The 26,559-nt window shown below is 34.4% G+C and overlaps 1 protein-coding gene across 5 annotated transcripts in view; it reads left to right on the top strand.

Moving 5' to 3' along the window:
• Nucleotides 1-3,577: 3,577 nt before the first annotated feature.
• Nucleotides 3,578-26,559, top strand: part of LOC123555150 (LIM and senescent cell antigen-like-containing domain protein 1) — a 58,786-nt gene continuing 35,804 nt past the window's right edge. The window contains exons 1-2 of one of the 5 annotated variants that reach the window (XM_053547352.1): nucleotides 16,876-16,909; nucleotides 25,618-25,823. In XM_053547352.1, coding sequence (XP_053403327.1) covers nucleotides 25,783-25,823 — 41 coding nt within the window. In that variant the 5' untranslated portion in view covers nucleotides 16,876-16,909; nucleotides 25,618-25,782. Of the gene's footprint in view, nucleotides 3,754-13,549; nucleotides 13,898-16,875; nucleotides 16,910-17,112; nucleotides 17,448-25,486; nucleotides 25,824-26,559 lie in introns of those variants that run through there. The other 4 variants (XM_053547351.1, XM_053547354.1, XM_053547348.1 and 1 more) reach the window with 4 other exon arrangements.

Consider the following 26,559-nt stretch of genomic DNA (forward strand, 5'->3'; position numbering starts at 1 on the left):
GTCGTGGGTTCGATCCCCGGCCGCGACATACCAAAGATGTGAAAAATGGTACCAGTAGCTCCATTGCTTGGTGCTCAGCATTAAAAGGGAAACTGGCCTCTTCCCTCATACCCTCGTGGCGATGGATTCCATCAGGAATGAGGTGTTGAGAGTGATTAATATAAGTTGTAGAACTTCCTTCACAATCGACCTAAAATAAGTTATGTATAAACTAAATACTTTTACTCCGGGCCAAGTCAGTCCTGCCTGTGTACAAAGTTTGAACCAAATTGCGAGTATATTCTTAGAGAGTGAGGCAATTACTGAATATGATGTCTATGGTAATGAATATATATAGACTTAGTTTGAGAAAAATATTGGACCACTATGTTGCAAAACTGGTATAGGTACAATGTTGATTTTGTATGTAATGCTAAAGTGTTATAGAACATTTGTACTAGGGAGTTGGGGGTGGGGGGTGGAGTTGGTTCCAATGGTACACTTTTCTCGGAAAATAAGAAAACTTGTAATAGTCAGTAGTTGCAGTAATTAGCCTATAACTTAGCGAATGGCAATAGCGGACATAGCGGGTCAATGGGGTCAGGTAATCTACAACTGGGATAGCAACCAGATCATGATGAATGTTATAGAAGAGTGATAACCTAGAATCTATACATCTTAAATCCAGTCGACGAAGGTTTAGGGAGTGTAGCATATCTGTTACACTGGAAGTACGGCCATAGTCGGTCTTGATCCAACGTGCGGCTCTCCTTTGGACGCTTTCAATTTGGTAAATTCGAGTTTGGGTGTGGGGCGACCATTCCTCGGAGGCATATTCAAGCTGGGTCGGACTGGAGTCTGGTAAGCAATGGTCTTAATGGGTTGGGATTTGACCTTAATGTTTCTTCGTAAAAACCCTAGGGTTTGGTTAGCTTTCTTGGTAGACCTGTTTATGTGATTGTCCCATGATAGGTCATTTGAGATATCCACGCCTAGGTATTTAGCTGAGCTGACCGATTCAAGTTGGACTCCATGTAGGTAATACTGGGTAAGGATAGGATGTTTTCTTCTAGTGGCGTGGATCACTTGACACTTGGAGGGTTGAACTCCATATCCCACTCCAACTCCCAAACAAAGTTCACAGGGTAGAGCAAATAAATTTCAGGTGAATCCCTTATATACATGATAGTAAAAAATGGCGTAATATGAAAAACCACAAAATATATATATGGTTCTAAAGAACGCAGACGGCAACACAACAAGAAAAAATCCTCAGCCAGTGTTTGGGGAAGTGAGGGTAAGGGAGTAAGGAACGCTGTCACAATCAAACTAAGTCAGTTTTTATTTTGCTATGTCGTGTTCCATACTTCCAGGGATTCTTTTTTATATCTTTTTTATTCTATTGCCTGATAGATATATAGAAGATAGATAGATAGATGGATAGATTTAGCAAATATCCATCATACAACATTACAGATACAGATAAAAACAAACATACATAGCACATATCACAGAACCCCTAGTCTAAAATAAATAAATATCACCAAGAACTTAAGACTATAAAGTGTACTTTTTACCATACCAGTCTAATTTTAGTTAATTCCTTATTTTAGATTGAAACTAATTTTGTAGACTGTAAGTAGTGACTAGACATTTTGCTTGGAAAGCCCATGAAAGTCAAAAATGACTTATTTCCAATAGGGTCCATGACTGGGTCTAAAAAACATATACATTTACAAATACAAACAGACAAACAGACAAACAGACAACAGAGAACAAATAGGTGAAGGACAAAGTCAAGACAGCAGTATAATTGAAATTCAAGGCTAATAAACTAAACAGGAAACTTTACCATAATTTCGGTAAAAAATCCCGTTATATTAGACTGAAATGGTTAAAGTGTAGGGATAAAGCATGTTTTTTCGTGTTATAACATCTGCAGAATCCCGAGGGACTGGTTGGTACCCGAACCCGGGTAGAAGATGTTGTGAAGAAGTTATAAAACGAAAAGTGAGTATATCTTATGCACACGATTAAGGCTCAATTGTTTGACCCGATCTTCAATTCTTAGAATACCAAGCTTCTGAAAATCTAAATTTGTGAGCGAAGTCCTAGCAGGCACATTCAGCATAAATCTGACGACTTTATTCTGCGTAACATGAAGCTTAATTTTTTACACAAGCCATTATACCATGCAGACCAGGCATAGTCAAACAGAGCATTGTATAAGAGAATTACAGAGTCTATCTCATGTTAAAGTCTAAGACATTATTTTGCCTGTGTAAGAACTTAAGTCTTGAATCAACTTCCTGTATAACATCATTTGCACAAGTGCTACCAGACAAAATATATTGTCTAAAACATGACCTTAAGGGCCTTATTATGTCGTGACAGTCTTCCGAATGAAACGGAGATAGTTTTATGTCCCTTAATATTAAATTGCTTTAAATTTGAATATGGAAAAGTCTTACATAAATTTATAGGGTTTATAGTCTGATGAAGATATACTGAGAACTGTACGCACACTGTGATACCATTTTGCAAAACCTTTCTTTCTTTTTTTTATGATTAAAACATGGAGGTCGTGACTGTTTAAAGAGAAGGACGCAAATAACAAAATCCTTGGTAACGCCATATAGGACATAAAGGGTGTGTTAAAGAATAAGCTAAGGATCGACTCCTAGCTGATCAAATTTGTGAATTTGTTTAGTGGGTCAACCATGTCAAATGTCCCACTAAAATAACATAATATCAATACATGCTTTTCAAAATGAGAAACAAGAACAATTTCAAACATGAAAAGCCACATTCAAAGAATGCGGTCGCCAACTGAACAGTCCACATATAAATAGGGTGTACACAGTAGCTGAGCACATGTGGTAACACAAACGAATGCAATGATAGCAAAGTATTAACAAACAGACACAAAACATATGTATGAAAAGGAATACAGTAAGCGTACTACCTTGGAACGGTCGGTGGTAAAACACTACTTTTGGTCATAAAAATGCAATGCTTTACGTCTTGCTTTCTCATATCTCTGACTATTTTAAATGATCTACTGATTTCACGGAAAGTCATATCCGGATCTAAATTCGCATGTCTGTTTCCAGAGAATAGACATTAAACTGCTTAGAGCGAATTAAGCTAGTCATGAGATTTTATTTTTCTGCCAGTATTACATGATTACCTCTATTTCTGATTAAGTAGTTGTATTTACCGGCATATCATCATATATGTTTGTTTGATTGTTTGTTTATTATTGTTTATTATTACTTCTATATTTTTCTGTTGATTTGTAGTATTAGCGATGCCTATTTTGGAACTTTGTGTATCAAATTTGTTATGCCCGACAGGTCCCGAAATTGGAAATTCTATTTGCTGGATAAAAAGTTTCTTTTTAAAAAAAACAGACAAAGTATTGCTGTTATCTGGTACAGGAGTGCCTGGCACGAAATGAGTGAATACTACCGAGATAGTTCCCTGTAGATACGGAGAGATTGCAATTAAAAAAGTAACTGCATGGGGGAGGTAACCATGCTGGCGTCGCGATGTAAACTTTTTATTTGGACTTTCCATTTCCAAATATGGAAACAGGAAATGCTTCCCTATTTCCGGTGTCTGGAGTTTTTCGACATTAATCACTGTCAGACACGAATATCTCGATTCCTTCCGACGTAGAGACGTAGCTTTCAAATATAATCGCTAAAACAACCCCTGGTCGACACAACTTCTAGTTTATCCAATCCGTATGGTGCTAACATCCCTTGGCAGGTTCGTTTTCTTTGAGAATTTATGCAACATCAGTATTGATGATGATGATGAATACGCATAATTGGTCCCGGTATACGAGTGCTTAGAGGTGTAACGATACGCTAGTCTCACTATACAATACATATGATAAATTTGTGATACAGATGCAACGATGCAGTATGTCGCGATGAATTCCGGACCATTCACTCCCAAGTCTTTTCCTCCCCTGTCTTTTCCTCCCCTGACTATTCACTCCCAAAATGGGAGTGAATAGTCACCTTATGGGGTGACTATTCACTCTCATTTCATTTTTTTCCATTATGACAATTCAAAACTATTCAATGTTTAATATTTAGGTTGGAACTGAATTCTAAATAGATATTCCAAGAATATTTGAATATTATTGCAAGTATGATATATAATATTGAAATTTCATATCTCTAAATATAACTGAAACAGGATAATTTGATTAAATGCTATACATTACAATGATATATTCAATGACATTGTACATAATAACAATAATAATTATTATAACAATATTAATAATGACAACTAGAAAATGCTTTTGTAAAAAAGCGCATGTCTCCCCCAATGCAAAGTCCTATAGGCAAGAAGTCAATAGGGGTCAGGAGCGAAAGTCAAAGAGACACTGATGGTTGGCTGCAATAGGGATCATCTACTTGGCATGTCCAATCATCCCGCTAAATTTCAACACTCTTGACCTAGTGGTTCTCAGGTCACTGTTCAGGCTTCTGTGACCTTGACCTTTGATCAAGTGACCTCAAAATAAATAGGGGTCATCTACTCTGCATGTCCAATCATCCTATTAAGTTTCAACATTGTAGGTCAAGTGGTTCTCAAGTTATTTCCAAAAAATGATTTTACATGAACAGGCCACTGTGACCTTGACCTTTAAGGGAGTGACCCCATTGGCCAAAAACAATAGGGGTCATTTACTCTGCATGAACAATCATCCTATGAAGTTTCAACATTCTGGGTCGAGAGGTTCTCAAGTTATTGATTGGAAATGGTTTTCCATGTTCAGGCCCCTGTGGCCTTGACCTTTAAGAGAGTGACCCTAAAATCGTTAGGGGTCATCTACTCTGCATGACCAATCATCCTATTAAGTTTCAACATTCTTGGTCAAGTGGTTCTCAAGTTACTGACCGGAAATGGTTTTCAATGTTCAGGCCCCTGTGACCTTGACCTTTAATGGAGTGACCCCAAAATCGATAGGGGTCATCTATTTTGCATGTACAATCATCCTATGAAGTTTCAACATTCTGGGTCAAGTGTTTCTCAAGTTACTGACCGGAAATGGTTTTCAATGTTCGGGCGCCTGTGACCTTGACCTATTGAACATATTTATACAGTGAGCTATATTGAAAATTGGCTCTTCAAATATGTCATCAGCTATAAATAAAGTTGTTACTTACTTGGGTCAACGGATTTTCCGCTCTATTTTTTGCAATCAACATTTTTTTTAAAAAAAATTAGCTTTCGCTGGCTTCAGCTTTTGCAGACTGTTTTCAAAATATCGAAGAAGGCCTTTTTCACTGTTAAGGGACCCTTTTTCACTGTGAAATGACAAGACTTCACAAAATTTATCCATTCTAAAATGTTGATCATACTGCCCATCAAAATCATATTGGTTTCGAGTGAATTTCAATTTTGACAATTTTAAACCTTTTTGTACACATTCGTAAAATACATGCTTTTGAGTTTATTGAAGTCAGCTGACCATCGCAAATTCACCTATTCAAAAATTTGTGTAGTGCAAGAGGCATAAAATATTGTATATTTGTTCTGCAGGAGACTGGCATCCAGATCCATCGCTAACAAAAATTTTTTTTTTAAATATCTGGAAATAAATTCTATATCTTAGATATTAGTGGGATATAGCAATAACAACGCTGTTCCAGGTTCGATAGCTTTTATATAAAATATTGCAAGAATGTGACGACGTTTACGTTACGTTAAAGCGTGCAAATTCACAACATGCTATATTTCTTAAGAAGGCTTTAAAACTTAATTATTGACAAACTATAGAATCTACTACAGAAACACATGAGAATTTGCTGTTTTTAATACTTTACCATTCCCGGCGCATTCATCTTTTTTTTCTTTCTTGATTTGGAATTTTAAAAATATTTTAGAAACAAAAACTCATATTCTTATGTTTATAATATGACCAAACTTCAATATGTTTCAGCCAGATCTTTACATTACTCTTCTTTAAAACCTAATACTTAAAATCTTTCTTGCTTTGGCTTAAAGAACTTTTTTTATCATGCCAGAAAATTTTTAAGTCTCTTTTCCTCAAAAATTCCTTAATTTTGTTTTTATAAGATTGTTTTTTTTTTACACTCTATGTTTTGTATTAATTTTGTTGCGCTAACAATGATACTTAAAAAAAAAAGCAGTCTTGGGTAATTATTTATCTTATCTTACATATCTACATTAAAAAATAAAGGAGAAGTCAATAAATTAATAAATTACCGGTACTCATTTTTGTTGCCTCTAAATATAATCCAGCCAATGAACATACAAGCAATAATTAATTAACCTAACCTAACTTAACATAAATTATGTTATGTTGTGTTATCTTATGATGAATTTTAACTTTAAAGACATGAGAAGTGTCAGTTAGCAATTTCTATATGATTTTGATCTGAAAGGTGATGATTAGGGTAGCAACTTTCAATCAAGGAGTGTTAAACAAACACAAGTGATAATTGATGACTTTGTTAATATACAACTAATCAAGGAGGTTACATCTCATGGTGATGAGATAATTGGTAGCTTTTAAGTATAAGGAATATCAAAGATGTTTCACAAATTATTTCACAAGGTATAAGATAATGTTATTACAATTTAAAAATTTATCATGCACAATGCTATAATGACTTATGAAAATTTTGACCAAAGGATTAAAAAAATATACACATAAAAATCAAAAGTTTTCTTTTTTCTTTTGATACAGTGAAGTATGAATTTTGTTAGAATGTTTTCCAGTTACATTTTTAGTCTCTATTTACACTTTCTGTTGGTCCATTTCAATCAATGCAAACCCAAAAGTTCTCAGCAGTTTAAATTACATATTTAGGCCATCACAGTAAAGTTTTATTAAATAGGTATTTTCTTAATATACTCTCTCTTTTTCAATATCCTCTTTATACTGAAAATACTCAAAACAAACTAAACTTGCATTTTCAGAATATTAATAATTAAACCTGCATTTTCAGAACTTATTAATAATCACACAGTCAATGATATATAAAAAACATAAAAACCTTCATTAATATTTCCAAAGTATATTTTGGATTATCTTTACCCCTCTCAGAAAAAAATAATCCTACAAATTTTCACAATACTCAGTATATATAATCTGCATTACAAAAAAAATACATAAAACATTTTAAAATAAAAAAAAATACATAAAACATTTTAAAATCATTAATTTTTATTGACCTCCCAATAATTAAAATATAATTTCTAGAGAACAAAATAAAAATGGGAGTGAAAAGTCACCTCTTTAAAGAAAATGGGAGTGAATAGTCAGGGGAGGAAAAGACTTGGGAGTGAAAAGACCTGGGAGTGAAAAGACTTGGGAGTGAAAGAGATGACACCCTGTCGCGATACACATTGCATGCATTGAGTATTCATGTGACAAAATGAAATAGAAAAAACAAAGTTCCTACACGTGGAAAGTACTTGAAATTTTATTTTAAAGTTAAAGAAACTGTTATAAATGATCGATTGTTTAATTACTATCTTAAACACTGATTTTATGAAAGTTTTCATTCGTGTATTTACTTTACATTGTATTGTGAAACAGGTCTAGATATGATACGATATGTGTATCACCAGACTAAGGTATCACGTAGTCCAACTAATTTGATGCAATCTTAGGAAATATTGAGATATTTTTTCATATGGGCAATATCCCCACTAGTGTCAAACACTCGAATGACCAACATAGTAGAAGCAATTTCTGGTAAAATTTCCATTGCTGCCGACGTTTTACATGCTATAGGTTTAAATGCCGATTTTTTTCACAAATTGGCCATAAATTAAAATAAAACTCGAAAGGGGATTCAATTCCTCATTGATTGATGTAAAAATTTTCAAATAATATCCAAAATTACGAATTTTCTGATGATTTAAACTTAAATGTATGTACTGTACACGATTAACGTGTACCGTGTATACACGCCGATATGCGTAAGCGATAAAACCAATAACTTTACATGACTGTGCCCTGTGATTTATCCCCCATTATTTTGGTCCTTCAAAGTTTTGACGTTTAGATTGCCTGTCACAAGTATAAAACAGTCTGAACGTTGAATTGTTTTGACTAAGGTATCGCGATACAGTGAATTGCGATACATCGTTACCTGTGCTTAATGAATCTTGGTGTCATTGGATGCAAGTTTCTGCAGTGGGTTGCAAGCTTTAACTCCAGAATTGATCATTTAGAAACAACTGCAAATACACAAGGTTTGACACCAGATTAATTTCAATATTAGTTGAGGGGGGAATCACCATCAATTGCCGCGTATAGCCATTCAGTGTTGTAACTTGTTACACTTCACCGTGAGACAGGACGGCATGTGTATGATCTACGCAGTTATGTTATTGTCGCCACTGGCAGTTTATAAAGTTAGTATTCTTGAAGTATTGTTGAATTAACTTTGATTGTTTTCTCACATACTAATTACTTGACAGGATTAAAGAACATTTTATTATAAAAGTGATGAAGTCATTATTATGAATCTTGGTGTAATTTTAAGAAGATGCTGTCGATGTGCTCTTATCGTGATTATTTCTCTGAAAAATTGCAAAGGGTTTGTTTCAAATCCGGTTAACCTGAGCATTGTTATGTGAAGTATTATGATCACTAAATGTCTGTCGTCTGTCCACACTTGACTTGTATGTACAATAGGGTCCAAAGTTTTGATGAAACGCTTATGTCTGTCTGTCAGTCCAGTTAGGACTGCAACTTTTTCAGCTTTGGGAGTCCCAGGACTGCAATCTTAAATTGCTAGTAAGAACCCTTCCAAGGGTCCCAATTCTTTCCACAATATTTAACACTTCTTGTACAAGTAGATAAATGTACTTGGATTTGTCAGGTATAAAATGATTAATTTCTTAGTGTTCTGTTTTCACTTGCCATTGTTCAACCTTAAGATATCTTACAAACATACTTGAATGGAAAGTTCAAGCATGTATCAGAACGAATGTGCACTGTAGTGAGTGTAAGAAAACAGAAGTATTAAATAAGGACTTCTGTATGGTAAAAGATTTGAAATGTGTGATTTATTTTTTAGCTCATCTGATTTTTTGGAAAAAAAAAGATGAGTTATTGTCATCACTTGATCGGCGTCGGCGTTTGCCTGGTTAAGTTTTATGTTTATGTCAGCTTTTCTCCTAAACTATCAAAGGTATTGCTTTGAAACTTGCAACACTTGTTCACCATCAATAGCTGACCCTGTACAGCAAGAAACATAACACCATCTTGCTTTTTGCAAGAATTATGGCCCCTTTTGGACTTAGAAAATATCAGATTTCTTGGTTAAGTTTTATGTTTAGGTCAACTTTTCTCCTAAACTATCAAAGCTATTGCTTTGAAACTTGCAACACTTGTTCACCATCATAAGCTGACCCTGTACAGCAAGAAACATAACTCTGTCCTGCTTTTTGCAAGAATTATGGCCCCTTTTGGACTTAGAAAATATCAGGTTTCTTGGTTAAGTTTTATGTTTAGGTCAACTTTTTTCATAAACTATCAGACCTATTGCTTTCAGGCTTTCAAGTTGCCCTAAATTTCCTAAAAATTCCTAGATTGTCCCTAATTTTTTGTAATATCTGTCTGAACTTAAATTTGTTTTTGCACAGAGTCATGCATATAATGATCCAATTAATTTATTGAAGTTTATATTCTTTAAGATTCATTTTCAGAGGTTGCTTCTATCAGTTACCACGAGTTCCTAGGCTACAGCTTGAGCCTTCATGAAGCATAGATTTACTTCATTGAGTGATCAGGCCTGGATCCATGGCTGGGCCCAGGGGCCTGTGCCCCCAGTTGGCTCATCAAAGTTGCTCTCAACTGTTTTGACAAAGAATAAATATTTTCTCAAAAATAGGTCCAAAAACGCACCAGAGGCCACCATTCCATTCCTCTGTTTCAAAATTTTCCAGTGGGAGGACCTTTTCTCCTAAACAATCAAAGCTATTGCTTTGAAACTTGCAACTGTTGTTCATCATCATAAGCTGACTCTGTACATCAAGAAACATAACTCCATCCTGCTTTTTGCAAGAATTATGGCCCTTTTTGGACTTAGAAAATCATGGGTAGGACAATTTTTCTATTATACAAAAAAATTAGATGAGCGTCAGCACCCGCAAAGCGGTGCTCTTGTTTATATTTACAATCGCCCTAGTCTTTTCCATTGAAATTTCATTTAGTTTGAACAGCAAAAGGAAAGGCACGAAATTTACGTCATTGCTGCTTAGTGATAACCGACTGCTGTTTTGACGACGTCCGCGTATAGTCAGGGAGAACTTTCCTCAGATGACGTCGCAGTTATTCCGTGTGTTGAACAGAATGGCCGGGAAGCTGATTTTAATGTTAAATACCACAAAATATGTGCAATTTATAATATTATCTTGTTTACAAATGGAGCGGAAATATAAATGTAAATATAAGAAATGAAACTATTTTTTTTCCGGTGTTCATGCAAAATGAACGACAGAATAGGATCGGCAAATTAAACAGATCCTATTCTGTTGTTCGTTTCACATGAACACCGAAAAAAATCATTTCATTTCTTAATTAAATCTACAGCAATATTTATTCTATTTCAGCATAGCCTTTGTAGCTTTAAACACATTAGAACTATATTTTCTGTATGTATACATTTATGCACACCAATTAATTTATAATAAACTATTTTCTGCAAGCTCTACATCAATTGATTTATACTAAACTATTTTCTAAAAGCTCTCAAAACTTAAGATAAGTAGAAATCACTTTTTAACCTGACTACATTAAATTTTAAGCTATCAGATTAAGTGTGCTAATTTAGAGGCGTAAAATTTACTTTAAAAATGTTTACAGTATTTTAAAAAAATAACCATGCTGCAGCCAGGGAGCCAGACTTTAGCTTTTGTATGTAAGTTTAGCTAATGTTATGTGGAAGATTTTTAAAATGTTGAGCCTGCTGTCATTGGATAGTTTTTGTTCTTATTTGAATTTTAAAGTATATATTAATGGTGGAACTTTGACTGTGGAATAATGCAATCAAAGTGGTTTTACACAGGGAACTTTATTACTTTTTATGCCTTTTATAAAGCTGCTGATTGTCCTTCTAAACTGCATTAATGGTTCTTCTAAATCTAATAAGTCAATGTATGTCTTGAAAATTTGCCATAAGTCAGATTTCTTTAGTTATTGTTCGTGGTTAAGGTTAACCCAATTACATTATTAGCTAAAGCTACCAAACATAGACATTTTCAGCCGTTTTCTAATTGTTGGAAAAGTTAGCTAAATTTTGATTCTTTAATATATCCCATACTGCTCTTGTTCCCTCGTAAAATATAACACTGGCATTTTTAGTTTCTGACCTATGTAGCCTTGGTGCTATGTCCAAAATATGTATTACCTGCAAAAGCGGTTTTTAGACCATATTTGATAGCTATTCAGTTAAATAACACCTTTATTAACTTGTAGCAGTGGAGATAACTCTTCAAGCAATTTTTTTCATAGTGCTAGTGAGTTCAGTTAGAATAAACTCGAGTATAAATACTGGCTTATTTCAGCTTGATTCTTATTTGAATCACACTTTTATCAGATTCCTTGAAAATGTTAAACCAGTACTAGTACTAGTGTCATACATGAGAATGTAGGGTTGTAACTCCAGTGGGGCTCGCATCTATGACCTCCAACTTGAGCATCCAATAATATAACCCAAGGTTCAACACTACATGTAATGATGTCCCGAGAGCCAGAGGATCCCAAATTTTGAGAGCACCCACTTCTATAAGCTGGGGATTCTGCCTGGATAGCTATTTATGTAAGCCAAATAAAAGAAATAAAAATAATGATAAGGCCTAAAAAAAAATTCTTTGTTTCCGGTAACATGCTAAAAAAAATTAGGGTAGGTAGGTTGGAAAAAAATTTTTATGGGGGGATTTTTTTTTTTATAAAGGGAGACTTTTCAGAAATTATTTTTGTGTCAAAAAATGAATACAGATAAAGGGGTTATGCCTTCAGAGCATCAGTAAGTTGATTTCTAACATCACTGGCCATGTTTAAAGCATAAAAAGGGCAGTTTTACAACTTTTTGTTAAAAAGTTGAAAAAAATATTCTCCAAGGCCATAAAAACATTTAGGGTTGGGCCAAAAATTTAGGGTAGGTCGGGATACCGGAAACAAACAATTTTTTTTACGCCTAAAAAGATATTGTACATGTCGTTATTTTGCTAATAAACAGTTGAAATTATAAGGGTTGATTGTAAAACAGTTTGACTGGCTTTAGTATGACGAAGCAAGAATTCAAAGGAAATGAAAACTGTATGCCCAGTTCAGTATACATTTAGTCATGGGATGTGTCAACTTCAGAATTCAAGCAGTGAAAAAAAACACAGTATAAGATGTGTTTTGCCATTAAAACTGGAAGTTTTTTTAACAAATGACAATTACTGCATGACATTGAATTATAAATATAGCTCTACATAAATAAATAGCTGATATATTTAGTAAAGTTAAATATTAGTTACACTTTACGATGGTTTTCTGCATTTGAAATAAAAAACTAAAGATAAAATATTTTAATAGTGAAAAATGGGCATTTCATATCTTTTAAGTATCAAGTTTTTTGCTTTGATTTACTAAAATTATATTGTAAAATTCCTTTATATCTGAAACCAGAATTTCTGTCACCCACAAGGCTTTATGTAGTGTTAAGTTTCAAATTTTAATACTGTGAAATCATTAATTTTCGTGGGGGACTAATTTTCGTGGATTTCGTGGTTGAGTCAATCCACGAAATTGAATCCCAACAAACAAGTAAAATTCCAGTTAATTTTATGTTCAGAAGTTGAAATCCACGAATTCATATCCCCACGAAATTGCTGTTTTGACCAGAGCCACGAAATTTCATACCCACGAAATTAAATGGTTTCACAGTACTGCTTTTTGACACAAATTTTTATGCTTGCATGCTGTTTGAAATATTGAAATCTACATGAGACTTTGAAATGATGTGTTTCTAATGTATGAAGATGATCTTGAATAGTGAATTACTGAATAGTTTCAAAAGTAGATTTTCAAAACAAGTGGGAGGGATATTTGGCTGTAAAGGATATCTTCAGTACGACAGTGACAGAATGCCCGCTGTGTGTTGTATAATCTGTGTTAAATAAATAGCTTCTTTCAGGTAATGCAACATGAATGTATGTCCTTCCTCCAGAATGAGTCAAGCTGTCTGTATGTTTGCATTTTAATTGAAGAAATTCTTTTCTGCTCGAGTGCAGATGGCTTCAATGAGTTGTTCATAACTTGTGTTTTTCTTTTTCTTCAAAATTTGGAATGTTTTCAACTTGTAACAGTTCTGTTTAAAGTGCAAGCTGTTTAATATCTGTGTGACTGTCTGATATATGTGCAAATAGTTCATCTAAATTAAAGTTTAAGAAAAAACACACAAGATGAATGAATATTTAAATGTTTACAAGTGATGATTTATGTGGGAGATGCTTTATTTAAAAGTTAAAGTACAGTAATTAAATAACTTCACTTTGCATATTTAGAGTCACGGTGCATAAATTTTAAATTAGACTTAAAACAAATTTTGCTATTTTTAGAAGCTTATAAACTTAATTATTTACAAATACGACAACTTGTAATATAGAATAAAAGGGAAAAGTGAACAATGGAAAATAAAACTACCGGTATGTCATTAAAAATGGGGAAAGTTCAGGAAGATAATGGTACGAGTAAAGATGAAAGTGTTGGAGCGAGTGATGGTAAAGAACAAAGTATTACTAACTCTATAAGGAATGAATCAATACGTACTGAGTCAGGGAAGCCTATAAAAGCTCCATTAGCTACTCCTGAAGTAATGACTGACGGGTCTTTAGATATACTGGATAAAGTATTGAGGTAAGTTTTCATTGTGTTGCTTAAAATTTGCATAAGCTTCTCGTCTTGTAGTGACTTTTGAAGCCTATTTCACTTGTTGCAATAGTGTTGATGTACTGAGGAAAGGAATATTGCAATATTTCTAATATTTAGGAAAGGGATATTGCAATACTTTTGCTGTTGAGGAAAGGGTTATTGCAATACTATTGATATTGAGGAAAGGAATAATTTGTAATACTACTGATACTGTGAAACATAGTTATGCAATACTGTTGATATTGTGGAAAGAAATATTGCAATACTGTTGAAAGGAATATTGCAATACTGTTGATACTGTTGAAAGGAATATTGCAATACTGTTGATACTGTTGAAAGGAATATTTCAATACTGTTGATACTGTGGAGTGGAAAATTGCAATACCAGTTCTGTTGATATTGTGGAATATTGCAATACTATACTGTTACTGCAGAATGGAATAATTTTCAGTACTGTTGGTATTATGGAATGGAATATTGTAATTAGTGCTGTTACTGCAGAATGGAATATTGCAGTACTGTTGGTATTGTGGAATGAAATATTGCAATACTGTTGTTACTGCAGAATGGAATACATGTATTGCAATACTGTTAACTTGTTCTTGGGAATATACTGTGGAATGGAATATTGCAGTATTATTGATATTGAAGAAAGAAATATTGCAGTACAGTACTGTTGTTATTGTGGAAAGAAATATTGCAATACTGTTGATACTGTTGAAAGGAATATTGCAATACTGTTGATACTGTTGAAAGGAATATTGCAATACTGTTGATACTGTTGATCGAAAGGAATATTGTAGTACAGTACTGTTGTTATTGTGGAAAGGAATATTGCAATACTGTTGATACTGTTGAAAGGAATATTGGAATACTGTGGAATGGAATATTGTAGTACAGTACTGTTGTTATTGTGGAAAGGAATATTGCAGTTCTGTCGATGTTGAGGACTGGGGATTTTTTCGAAAAGACTTGCAATACTATTGATATTGTGGAATGGACTGTTGACACATACTGCTGATATTGAGGGAAGGAATATTGCAATACTGTGAATACTCTTGGATGTTGCGGAAAGAAATAATTACAATACTGTTGATATTGTGGAAAAGAATATCACAATATTATCAATATTGTGGAAAGGAATATTGCCTTAATACTTTTGATACTGTGGAAAGGAATATTGCAAATTGAATATTGTTGATAATGAGATAAGCAATATATAGTGCAATACTGTTGTTGTTGTGTTACATGCAGTTACACCTGTAATGAATACATGCCGATTGCAAAGTGTTACACGCAGTTACACCTGTTACCGATACCATACTGATTGCAAAGTGTTACATGCAGTTACACCTGTTACCGGTACCATGCTGATTGCAAAGTGTTACATGCAGTTACATCTATAACCAATACATACTGATTACAAAGTGTTACACCTGTAACCGATATATGCCGTTTGCAAAGTGTTACACGCAGTTACACCTGTTACCGATACCATACTGATTGCAAAGTGTTACATGCAGTTACACCTGTAACCGATACATGCCGTTTGCAAAGTGTTACACGCAGATACACCTGTTACCAGATACATTCTGATTTCAAAGTGTTACACACAGTTACACGTCCTGTTACTGATACCATGCTGATTGCAAACTGTTACACGCAGTTACACCTGTAACCTATACAGTCATGCTGATTGCAAAGTGTTACACGCAGTAATTAAATCTGTTACCAGTACCATGCTGATTGCAAAGTGTTACACGCAGTAATAAAACCTGTTACCGGTACCATGCTGATTGCAAAGTGTTACACCTGTTAGGATACATGCCAACTGCAAAATGTTACACGCAGTTACACCTGTTAGGATACATGCCAATTGCGAGCCCACCCGCTTAGCTCAGTAGGTAAGAGCATTGGTCTATGGATTGTGGGGTCGCAAGCTTTGATCCTCGGGCGGGGCGTATGTTCTCCGTGACTATTTCATAAATGACATTGTGTCTGAAATCATTAGTCCTCCACCTCTGATTCATGTGGGGAAGTTGGCAGTTACTTGCGGAGAACAGGTTTGTACTGGTACAGAATCCAGTAACACTGGTTAGGTTAACTGCCCACTGTTACATGACTGAAATACTGTTGAAAAACGGTGTTAAACCCAAAACAAACAAGCAAACATTCCAATTGCAAAATGTTACACGCAGTTAAATTACACCTGTAAACTATCCATGCTGTTGCATAGTGTCAACATTAATCCATTCATATTTAGGGTGATAAAGGGAGGTAATCAGAAATAATTTATTCAATAAAACCTTTTGCTTTGTTAATGATTTATTAAGAATAAGGATTTAACAAGAAATTAATAATGAAAAATATGGCTATTGCATTATGAGCCATTGATGGCTTGATAGATTATTCACTGATCTTACTCTGTAGCCTCCTAAGGATGGACATCTTTCAAATTTGCTCAAATGGTTCTTATTGACTTAGATCTTCTGGGCCGGCCAGATCTAAGAATAGAAAAAAAACTTCAAACAATTTCTTCTCATTGATTAGCTAAATAGATGTGTTTACCAAACTTGGTCAGAAACATCCATTGGCCTTGTTTAAAGGATCCAACTGACTGCATATAGGGGCCTTTGGTGAATCCTTAATTTAATTAAATCCTCATTCGTTGAGAATTGATAATTGTTCCCAAATATGTTATCTATAAAATTAGAAAATCCAGAAAATCTTATCCCAACATAAAAATAAAAAAATGTTAGGCTAAAAAAGCATCAAAATATGATGACAAAATAGTACATTTAGTAATTTTGAATGATTTCATTACTTGATTGCCGAAAAAATGTTATTCGGATGTAGATTATGATCAGAAGTTGACAGCCTAAGTGTTTTAAGTGGGCCCATACAAACACATAGATCTTCACTTGTTATAGTGTTGTCATTTTTCCGTCACTTTATAGTGATGATGTGTTATTAGTACAGTAGCTGCAAAATATTTTTGTTAGACAGTTCATTGTTCTTCATGTAGTTGGCAGAAATTGTGCATTTTCAGCTAATATTATGAATTGATTTGCGTGAAAAATTGTATAGTCTGAGGGATAAATTATTGATATGCTGGATTTGGAGTTTGATGGAACTTTTTTTTTTAAAGGATTATTTTGTTTCATACTAGGATTTTATTGCATGATATTAACCTTTATAGTCTGCTGGCGGCAATTGCCTTTGCAACACAGTGCAGACCAAGATCAGCCTGCACATCTGTTCATGTTGGTCATGGTCTGCACTGTTCGCTTAATTCAGTCTGTAAATTTTCAGTGAACACCTCTCTTCGTTTAATAAATGGTATTGCCCATATTGAATGATGGACCAGTCCATTTTAGACATTTAGCAGGGTAAAGGTTAAAAATTATTGTTATAAAGCCAGATGATAATTTGGAGAAAAAAAAACAAGCTAAACTTTGATATATGATTATTTTCACTTTCTATAATACTATTTCATTACAAAATGTATGTGAAATGACTGGAGGGCATTTAAAAGGTATAAAATCTTACATTAAATCACAGCTTTTACTGCATCATTCATCATGATTTAAGTGAAATTTTATACTTCTACAAACTAAATCACCTTAACATGATTTTCATTTTGATCAAATGTGTGTTCCCTTTTAAATTTTTTCCACCCATTCTGTAATTATTTGTACATTTAGAGTATTGTGTTTTTGCAGAGTAATTAAAAATAAATTTAAAACAAATTAGAAGTAACTTCTTTCAAAACGTGTCTCATTTCAGTTTAATACATAATATTCTGTTTAAGCAGGTGTCTATAAACTATTCATTTGCATGCAAATACAGTAAAAGACTTAGTCTGGCTACCGACTAGATAATGTTTTTTTATTTTAGAAAAAAAAATCTGTAAAGATATTCTGACTTCATCATCTTGGCTCTGATTATCTATGTTTGGAGAAGACAAGGGACATAATTATACAAAATTTGAATAGCCTCAGGAGTTATCTCCTTTGAACAAAACATACGGTCTGAACACAGACTATAAAAGACTGCTCAGTACAGCATTGATGGCTGGAGCGCAAGGGCTGATTTGTGTTCTCCATGGCTGTTTTCCTTACATTTTCTAGTTTTTGTCAAGCCTGCTTTCAGAAGCGAAAACATAAGTCATCTAAATGGCTGTTAGGTGTATGTGCATACATGTGTCCGTCTGTCTGGATTTGTTTGTCTAGACCATAACTTTGACATGCATGGAGCAATCTTTTTATATGCCCGAAGGGACGTATTATGTTATGACGCTGGTGTCCGTCCGTCCGTCCGTCTGTCCGTTAGCAATTTTGTGTCCGCTCTGTAACTCTTGAACCCCTTGAAGGATTTTGGACGTATTATGTTATGACGCTGGTGTCCGTCTGTCCGTCCGTCTGTCTGTCCGTTAGCAGTTTCGTGTCCGCTTTGTAACTCTTGAACCCCTTGAAGGATTTCAAGGAAACACAAATGTTCACCAAACCGAGACGATGTGCAGAGTGCATGTTTTGGATGTCTCGCTTCAAGGTCAAGGTCACACTTAGGAGTCAAAGGTCATATCAGTTTGTTTCGTGTCCGCTCTGTAACTCTTGAACCCCTCGAAGGATTTCAAAGAAACTTGACACAAATGTTCACCACACCAAGACGACGTGCAGAGCGCATGTTCTGGATGACTTGCTTCAAGGTCAAGGTCACACTTAGGGGTCAAAACTCATATCAGTTTGTTTTGTGTCCGCTCTGTAACTCTTGAACTGCTGGAAGGATTTCAAAGAAACTTGGCAGAAATGTTCACCACATTGTAACGATGTGCAGAGCACATGTTCCGGATGACTCGCTTCAAGGTCAAGGTCACACTTAAGGGTCAAAGGTCATATATGACTTTGCTTTGTGTATATTGCTCTCCATTGCAGTGCTCTTGTTTTTATTTGGCAGATCTCTTTTTTGTACTTACAGTAATTTTTCTTTTGAATTACTTCCCTTTTATGTTACTATAAATCGCTTATTTTGAAACTTTTTTATTATTGGCCATAGGGAAAAACCGAGACCACTTTTCTGTGGTACAACATGGATGGTACCTCCAATTTTAAGGTGTATTTTTACATACCTGTACCTGATAAGGATTTTTTTGTAGACTCTGAATATTTTTTTTGTGGACTTAGATTTGTTTTTTGAAGTTTTCCTTTTGTTGTTCCAGTCCTTTGGGGCTACAGCAGTCAAGTTCTTAAAATTTTGCTCCAATCCTATGATGTAAGCCTTTGGGCGTATATTGCCCCGCTTGGCGGCGCTCTTGTTTATATTTGGCATGAATGTTAACCTCAGTGAGACGGAGTGTCATATGCAAACCCCAGGTTCCTAGATCAAAGGTCATGTCAGATCTTGTCCGGCCCATAACTTTAACATGCATTGAGAAATATTGTTTATATTTGGCATGAAAGTTTAACTCAATGAGACGGAGTGTCGTGTGCAAACCCCATGTTCCAATCTCAAAGGTCAAGGTCACAGTTAGGGGGTCAGAGGGCGGGCTCGACATCTTGCAAGTGCTGGCATCTAGTTTTTATTGTTTGAAACTTTGGATAACTGGGGTATTTTGCTCATCTCCTTGGGATTTTACTGTTGTTATTATTGAGTATTATATCTTGATATTTTTATATGGCTTTCATCAAAAGTGATATATCCAATCTTATGACATTTATTTTGTATTAAGATCATAACAGATAGGTCAATGAATATTTATGAGCATCTGCAGTATGGTAAAAATTTTCATTTTCAGTAATAACAAGTATTTACTAAGTGCTGGAAATGGTTTATTTTTGTGAATCGAAATAAGCTGTTGGATTTAAATTTTCAAAGTTACGTCTTTGATCATTAATGTACTGTAAAATAAGAAAGTATCATGAAGGATTTTTTTTTGGCGTCTGTATTTGCGATACATACAAAGTTAATATATTATTATTTGTTATGTGGATAAATAGCCATGTATATCTCAGATTTTACGAATATTCTACCATGATGAAACAATTCCAATTTTATATAATTATGTGAAATTTGATTTAAAATTCATGGGCATGGAATTTTGTGGGTTTATGCAATTGGCCAATCAGCTGTTTCATGGTTATATGAGTTCGTGGATTTAATCTTTTGAAAATAAATGAATGGGAATTTAATTTGTTCAGTGGAATTTAATTTTGTTGATTTATGGAAACATGAAATCCACCACGAAAAGTAGTCCCTCACGAATATTTTGATTTCATAGTATTAGACATTTACGGATTAAGTCTACGTGGACTGTGGACACCTAAGGCGATAGATTTTTCAAGGGGACCGCCTCAACATAGTTTAATTATATTATGCGCGATATGAAAAAGAGTTTATAACGGCAATAGGGTTTGAGTTATTATATCATCACTATGCGGTAGGTGATATAAATTTAGATGTGCCTGTTTTTAGCTTGACTTTTCGAAGAAAAAGTAGAGCTGTTGCACTCGCTCCGGCGTCGGCGTCGGCGTCTCCGTTGGGTTAAAATTTTTGATAAAGTCAAATATCTCTGTTACTGTCAAAGCTATTGACTTGAAACTTAAAATACTTATTTACTATCAGAGTCTACACAGGGAAGAACAATCCCCATAACTCTGATTGAATTTTTACAGAATTATGCCCCTTTTTAATTTAGCATTTTTGGTTATAGTTTTTGATAAAGTCAAATATCTCTGTTACTATTAAAGCTATTGACTTGAAACTTATAACAGTTATTTACTATCGAAGTCTACACCAGGAGAAATAATCCCCATAACTCTATTTGAATTTTGATAGAATTATGCCCCTTTTAACTTAGAATTTTTGGTTAAAATTTTTGATAAAGTCAAATATCTCTGTTACTATCAAAGCTATTGACAAGCTATTGACTTGAAACTTAAAATAGTTATTTACTATCGAAGTCTACACAAGGAAGAACAATCCTCATAACTCTGATTTGAATTTTTACAAAATTATACCCCTTTTTAATTAAGAATTTTCTGTTAAATTTTATTATAAAGTCAAATATCTCTGTTACTATCAAAGCTACTGACTTGAAACTTAAAATACTTATTGAGTCTACACCAGGAAAAACATTCTGCGTTACCCTGATTTGAATTTTGATAGAATTATGCCCCTTTTTAACTTAGAATTTTTGGTTAAAATTTTTGATAAAGTCAAATATCTCTGTTACTATCAAAGCTATTGACTTGAAACTTAAAATGCTTATTCACTATCGAAGTCTACACAAGGAAAATTAATCCCCATAACTCTGATTTGAATTTTTACAGAATTATGCCCCTTTTTAATTAAGAATTTTCTGTTATTTTTTTTGATCAAGTCAAATATCTTTGTTACTATCAAAGCTATTGACTTGAATCTTAAAATACTAACTTACTATTTAAGTCTACACGCGTAGAAACAATCCCCATAACTCTGATTTGAATTTTGTTCGCATTATGTCCCTTTATAACTTAGAATTTTTGGTTAAAGTTTTTGATAAAGGCAAATATCTCTAGTTACTATCGAAGCTATTGACTTGAAACTTAAAATAGTTATTTACCATCAAAGGATTCATCAGGAGAAACTATCCGCATAACTCTGATTGAATTTTGATAGAATTATGCCCCTTTTTAACTTAGAATTTTTGGTTAAAGTTTTTGATAAAGTCAAATATCTCTGTTACTATCAAAGCTATTGACTTGAAACTTAAAACAGTTATTTACTATCGAAATCTACACCAAGAAAAGCAATCCCCATAACTCTGGTTTGGATTTTGACATAATTATGCCCCTTTTTAATTAAATGTACTAAATTGGACAAATATATATGTCATTACAGAATAAGTGTAGAACATTCAATCGCAGAATTGAAGTGTTACAAGAGCGTAAGCTCTGTATGGAGGCACTCACGACAACGTGCATCCCTTGTGTGTAGAAGAAAACATACCGGATTGATTGTATAAACTGAAAACTGTCAACAAGAAATGAATTTCATTTCATTCATGTTTATGCCATAATACAGTATAAATGGGAAGATTTTTTTATTTTGATTATTTTCCTATCTTCCGTTCATTTATCTAGTAAAAAAGCTGTCCATCTCTTCGTCCATCCACTACTGACAGATTAAAACAATAAAGTTATACGAATACAAAGTCTTTAACGCTAATACAGAAATAACAAGTGCTCCGCCAAGCGGGGCAATATACGCCCGAAGGATTATATCAGGGAATGGGAGCAAAATCTAAAGAACTTTACTGTTGAAGCCCAAACGAAAAGGACAACAAAGGGAAGAAATTCCCCGAAAAACTCTAAGTCCACAAAAATCATTACCAGGTACAGATATGTCAAAATACACCTTAACTTTGCAGGTACCATCCATGTTGTACCACAGAAAAGTGGTATCGGTTTTTTCCCTGGCCAGTAATAAAAATGTTACAAAATAACCTATTTATAGTAACATAAAAGGGAAGTAATTCAATAAAAAAATATTGTAAGTGAACATAAAATGGATATGCCAAATAAAACCAAGAGCACTGCAATGCAAAGCAACATAAACACAAAACAAAGTCATGTGACCTTTGACCCCTAAGTGTGACCTTGACCTTGAAGCGAGCCATGCGCTCTGCACGTCGTCTCAATGTGGTGAAAATTTGTGCCAAGTTTCTTTAAAATCCTTCAAGCAGTTCAACAGTTACACATCGCACTCGAAACAAAGTTATATGACCTTTGACCCCTTAATGTGACCTTGACCTTGTATCTAGCCATCCAAAACATGCGTTCTACACGTCGACTCGATGTGGTGGACATTTGTGCAATGTTTCTTTAAGATCCCTCATACAGATCAAGAGTTACAAAGCGGACATGAAACAAAGTCATATGACCTTGACCCCTAAGTGTGACCTTGACCTTAAAGCAAGCCACCTGATACAGGCGCTCTGCACGTCCTCTTGATGCGGATAACATTTGTTTCAAGTTTGTTTAAAATCCTTCAAGGAGCGGAGTCGACACGAAATTGTTAACGGACAGACAGACAGACAGATGAACACCTGTGGTATCCCAAAATACGTCCCTTCGGGCGTATAATAACAACAAAGGAATGGAGACGCAAGATATTACGTTTTCTACAGTTTTCACAATGTTTTACCTGCTGACCTACATTTTGATCCCAACTGACCCAGTTTAGATTTGTTCATGTTGGACGACGACGACGATGGATTACGGATACATTGCGATCAGACTAGCTCATCTTTTCAACTTTGTCGCAGGTGCGCAACTTATAATATTGAAGAACATTTCAGGAAAGTGTTATGACACTAGATCAAATACTTTTTGCGATATGTATAACAAAACATTTCTCTGGCGAACAGACGGACGGACAGACAAATCCAAATATTATCCTGTGCAGTGACATATTAAGCCAGACCTTACCATCATTATAGGAATGTTTTCCTACCAAACATAAATTAAAATTATCATGTTGAGACGGTCCCCTTGAAAAATCGATCGTCTTAGGTGTTCACAGTCCACGTAGACTTAATCCGTAAATGTCTATTATGAACTTTAAGTCAAGAGATAATAGCGAATTTCGTATGTGTAGACATACATATTTTTTTCTGGAACTTGTTAGTGGTTAATTCTGATTTTAAGTAATCCAATTGCACAAATTCCTTACATCAGTACATTGGGAATATAGCAAAGTTACTCAAATTTTCCTGCATAAAAAAGTAAAGTTCATTAGCGGAGTGCTAATTCTGACTGCCACAGAGATACAGGCAGCATTTTATACTGTTAGGCCATACCAAATTGATTAATAGTTCTTCGGAAAATTTTCCAAAAAAATAGGAGCGGGCGAGCGAAATTTTTATTTTATTTTTTTTTTCTCAATTTTGATTTTTTCAGAGGCGGGTAGATTTTACATGGAGCGAGCGGGCTTTTTTTATTTTTTTTCCCAGCTTGAACCCTTGAGGAGGCGGTTATGATTTTATATAAAGTTAACATTTCTTTAGAAATAACACAGAAATCAAACATTTACAGTGTGGGTAACACAGTATATAGCTTTTCTATATGTTTTAAAGACTACATGAATGATTTTGCAAATAAATTCTTGCCATAACTCACTGAATCACTTTATTTTTTTTATTTTAGAATTTTAATTACTAAGGAATGAGTGTCTTATTTTTAATTTTGATTTTTCTACATTAATCTGAAGACGTGCCTGTTTAATGGCACAGGATGAGAGGAATATCTAAGACAAAACAGGCAAATGATTGTGTGGAATAACATTTCTTCTGAAACACAGTTAGATGGCTTTGACACATGAACAAATTTGTGCCCGTAGTGGAACCCCAACCCATAGAGGTGAGGGGAAGTAATAAACAACTTGACCAGTGAGACCAAACTGAGTTGGGCATACAGATGCTTCGACATTGCTCGAATCCCTTTGGAATAATTTCTTAACAGATCATGATCAGGCTAGCTTAAGCTTTTGTGGTAGAGATTCATTTCAGGCAAAAATAATAACAGACGGACAAAGAATGATCCCAATATGGCCACCCTTAAAAGTGTTGTTTGTTGTGCTTTGACTGAACTAGAAATTTAGAGTTGGGGAAGTCTGTTTTTTTTTCAGTTTCTTTCGTTCAATCAATTTACAACCAATTTTAAATATATCCTGGCGTCATGTGTACAAACAGGCAAAACTAGGGTTACAAAAGGACAGTTTTGTTAGAAATTATTTTCATATCAACACTACTTATTTGAAAAGCTAAACAATTTTTAAATTGACTAAATGCGTTTTGATAGAATATCTGACTGCTGTACTACAGAAGTTACGTTCAAAAAGATTTGGGCCGAGACAATGTGATAGGTCGGTCAGGATCTGTGAACAAATATTTTTTTAAGATAGTAGTTGACCTCAGCTTTGGGCTCTAGATCTAACATGCTGAATTAAACAACTGATAACATATGGTTTGAAAACTTTATATCTGAACAATATTTCCAATTATTTTTAACTGCATCCCCGTGCACGTCTTACAAGTCGGGCTTCGTTCTTTTCACTGTATTGAACAAAAGTAGAATGTGCCTATTTCATTACCTACCGGCACATCGAAGGCCATATGTGGCACTAGCACAGACACTCCAGATTTAAAACAAATGATGAACAACACCATAATTCCTGACTTTTTGAGTTTGGATCATCAGCTACGTGTATTACGGACGCATGAAATCCGATCAGTATCACTTTGACGCATTAAAACAGCGATAAAACCTGTTTTGCCCTTATTATTCCGGACCGCGTAATCGAAAAAAAAAAATTTTTTTTTCGGAGATTTTTATGTACGTGCGGGCGGGTAATTTTTATTTTTTTTTCTCGGGAATGAAATTATTGATGCGGTAGTTCCGACGAACGACATATCAATTTGGTATGGCCTTATGCATACATAAACTGTATTTTGACAATATATTTTCCTGGATAAAGAATACAGTGTATAGGATACTCCCTCGGATCAGGACTGAGTCAGAACTCTCTGTAGCAAATATGGAGAAACACTGTTGCTGATGTAATGCTTTATGATATAGCAAATCAATAGTAATATCTGATATGGGATTTTTTTGCACAATTTTTGCTGACTTTTGCATGAAATATTTTGTAACTGTATGACATTTAAGGGACTGATTAGAAAGGAGGAAATTTATTAGAATCAGGATTCTGTAAGCAGTGCAGTTTCTTCAGTGTGAAGTTTGTAAAGATACAATTTAGTGAGGATTTTTGGAATATATTTTGTTTGTCTTTGAACTTTTGAGTTCCTTGTGAGTGATCTACATCAGTTGATAATGGAACGAAGCTTGAGCTGTAAAAGCAAGACGTCTAACAGGTAAGGTTTTGGACTTTTATAAGATATGTCTTCTTTAGACTTATTTGGCTAACCTTTAGCCTGTTGGAGGCATTTGATTCTGCCTTTGCGACCAGTGCAGACCAAGATTAGCCAGCACATCCATGCAGCCTGATCATGGTCTGCACTGTTCGCTGTTTAGACTAGTCAGTATATTTTCAGTGAACACCCCTTCGAATAATAAGTGGTACTGCCCAAATTGAATGATGGACCAGTCCATTATAGAAATTTAGCAGGGTAAGGATAATGGATTGTAACGTACACTTTAAGGTAGTGGACCTGTAATGATAATTGGCAAATAATGTAATCTCCATATGCAATTTTGGCATTCTCCGATTTTTATGGAAAGCCAATTGTGTGTATTCAGTTACTTGTACATACAAAGAATGCCGAATTGCCTTACAGAAATTGCAGTGTCTGCAATTTCGGTATTCTCAGATTTTTATGGAAAGCCATGACAATGTGTGTGTTCTGAGTCACATGTACTTTGAAGAATGCCAATTAAGTTGCCTTAACGAGTTATACATGAATTGCCTTGTGTTGTAATTGGTCCACTATCTTAAAATGTACAAAAATGATGAAATAGCATGTAAATAAATATATGCAGGTGCTACAGTTCCTTGTTCACTGTAATCTAATGTTTATTAAAGTATAAGTACTCACTGGAATGGTGAAATTATTGTTTCAGGGTAAATAATAAAGGGAGTAAACAACTGCA

The sequence above is a fragment of the Mercenaria mercenaria genome, chromosome 7 (assembly GCF_021730395.1).
Source record: "Mercenaria mercenaria strain notata chromosome 7, MADL_Memer_1, whole genome shotgun sequence".
Classification (NCBI taxonomy): Eukaryota; Metazoa; Mollusca; class Bivalvia; order Venerida; family Veneridae; genus Mercenaria; species Mercenaria mercenaria.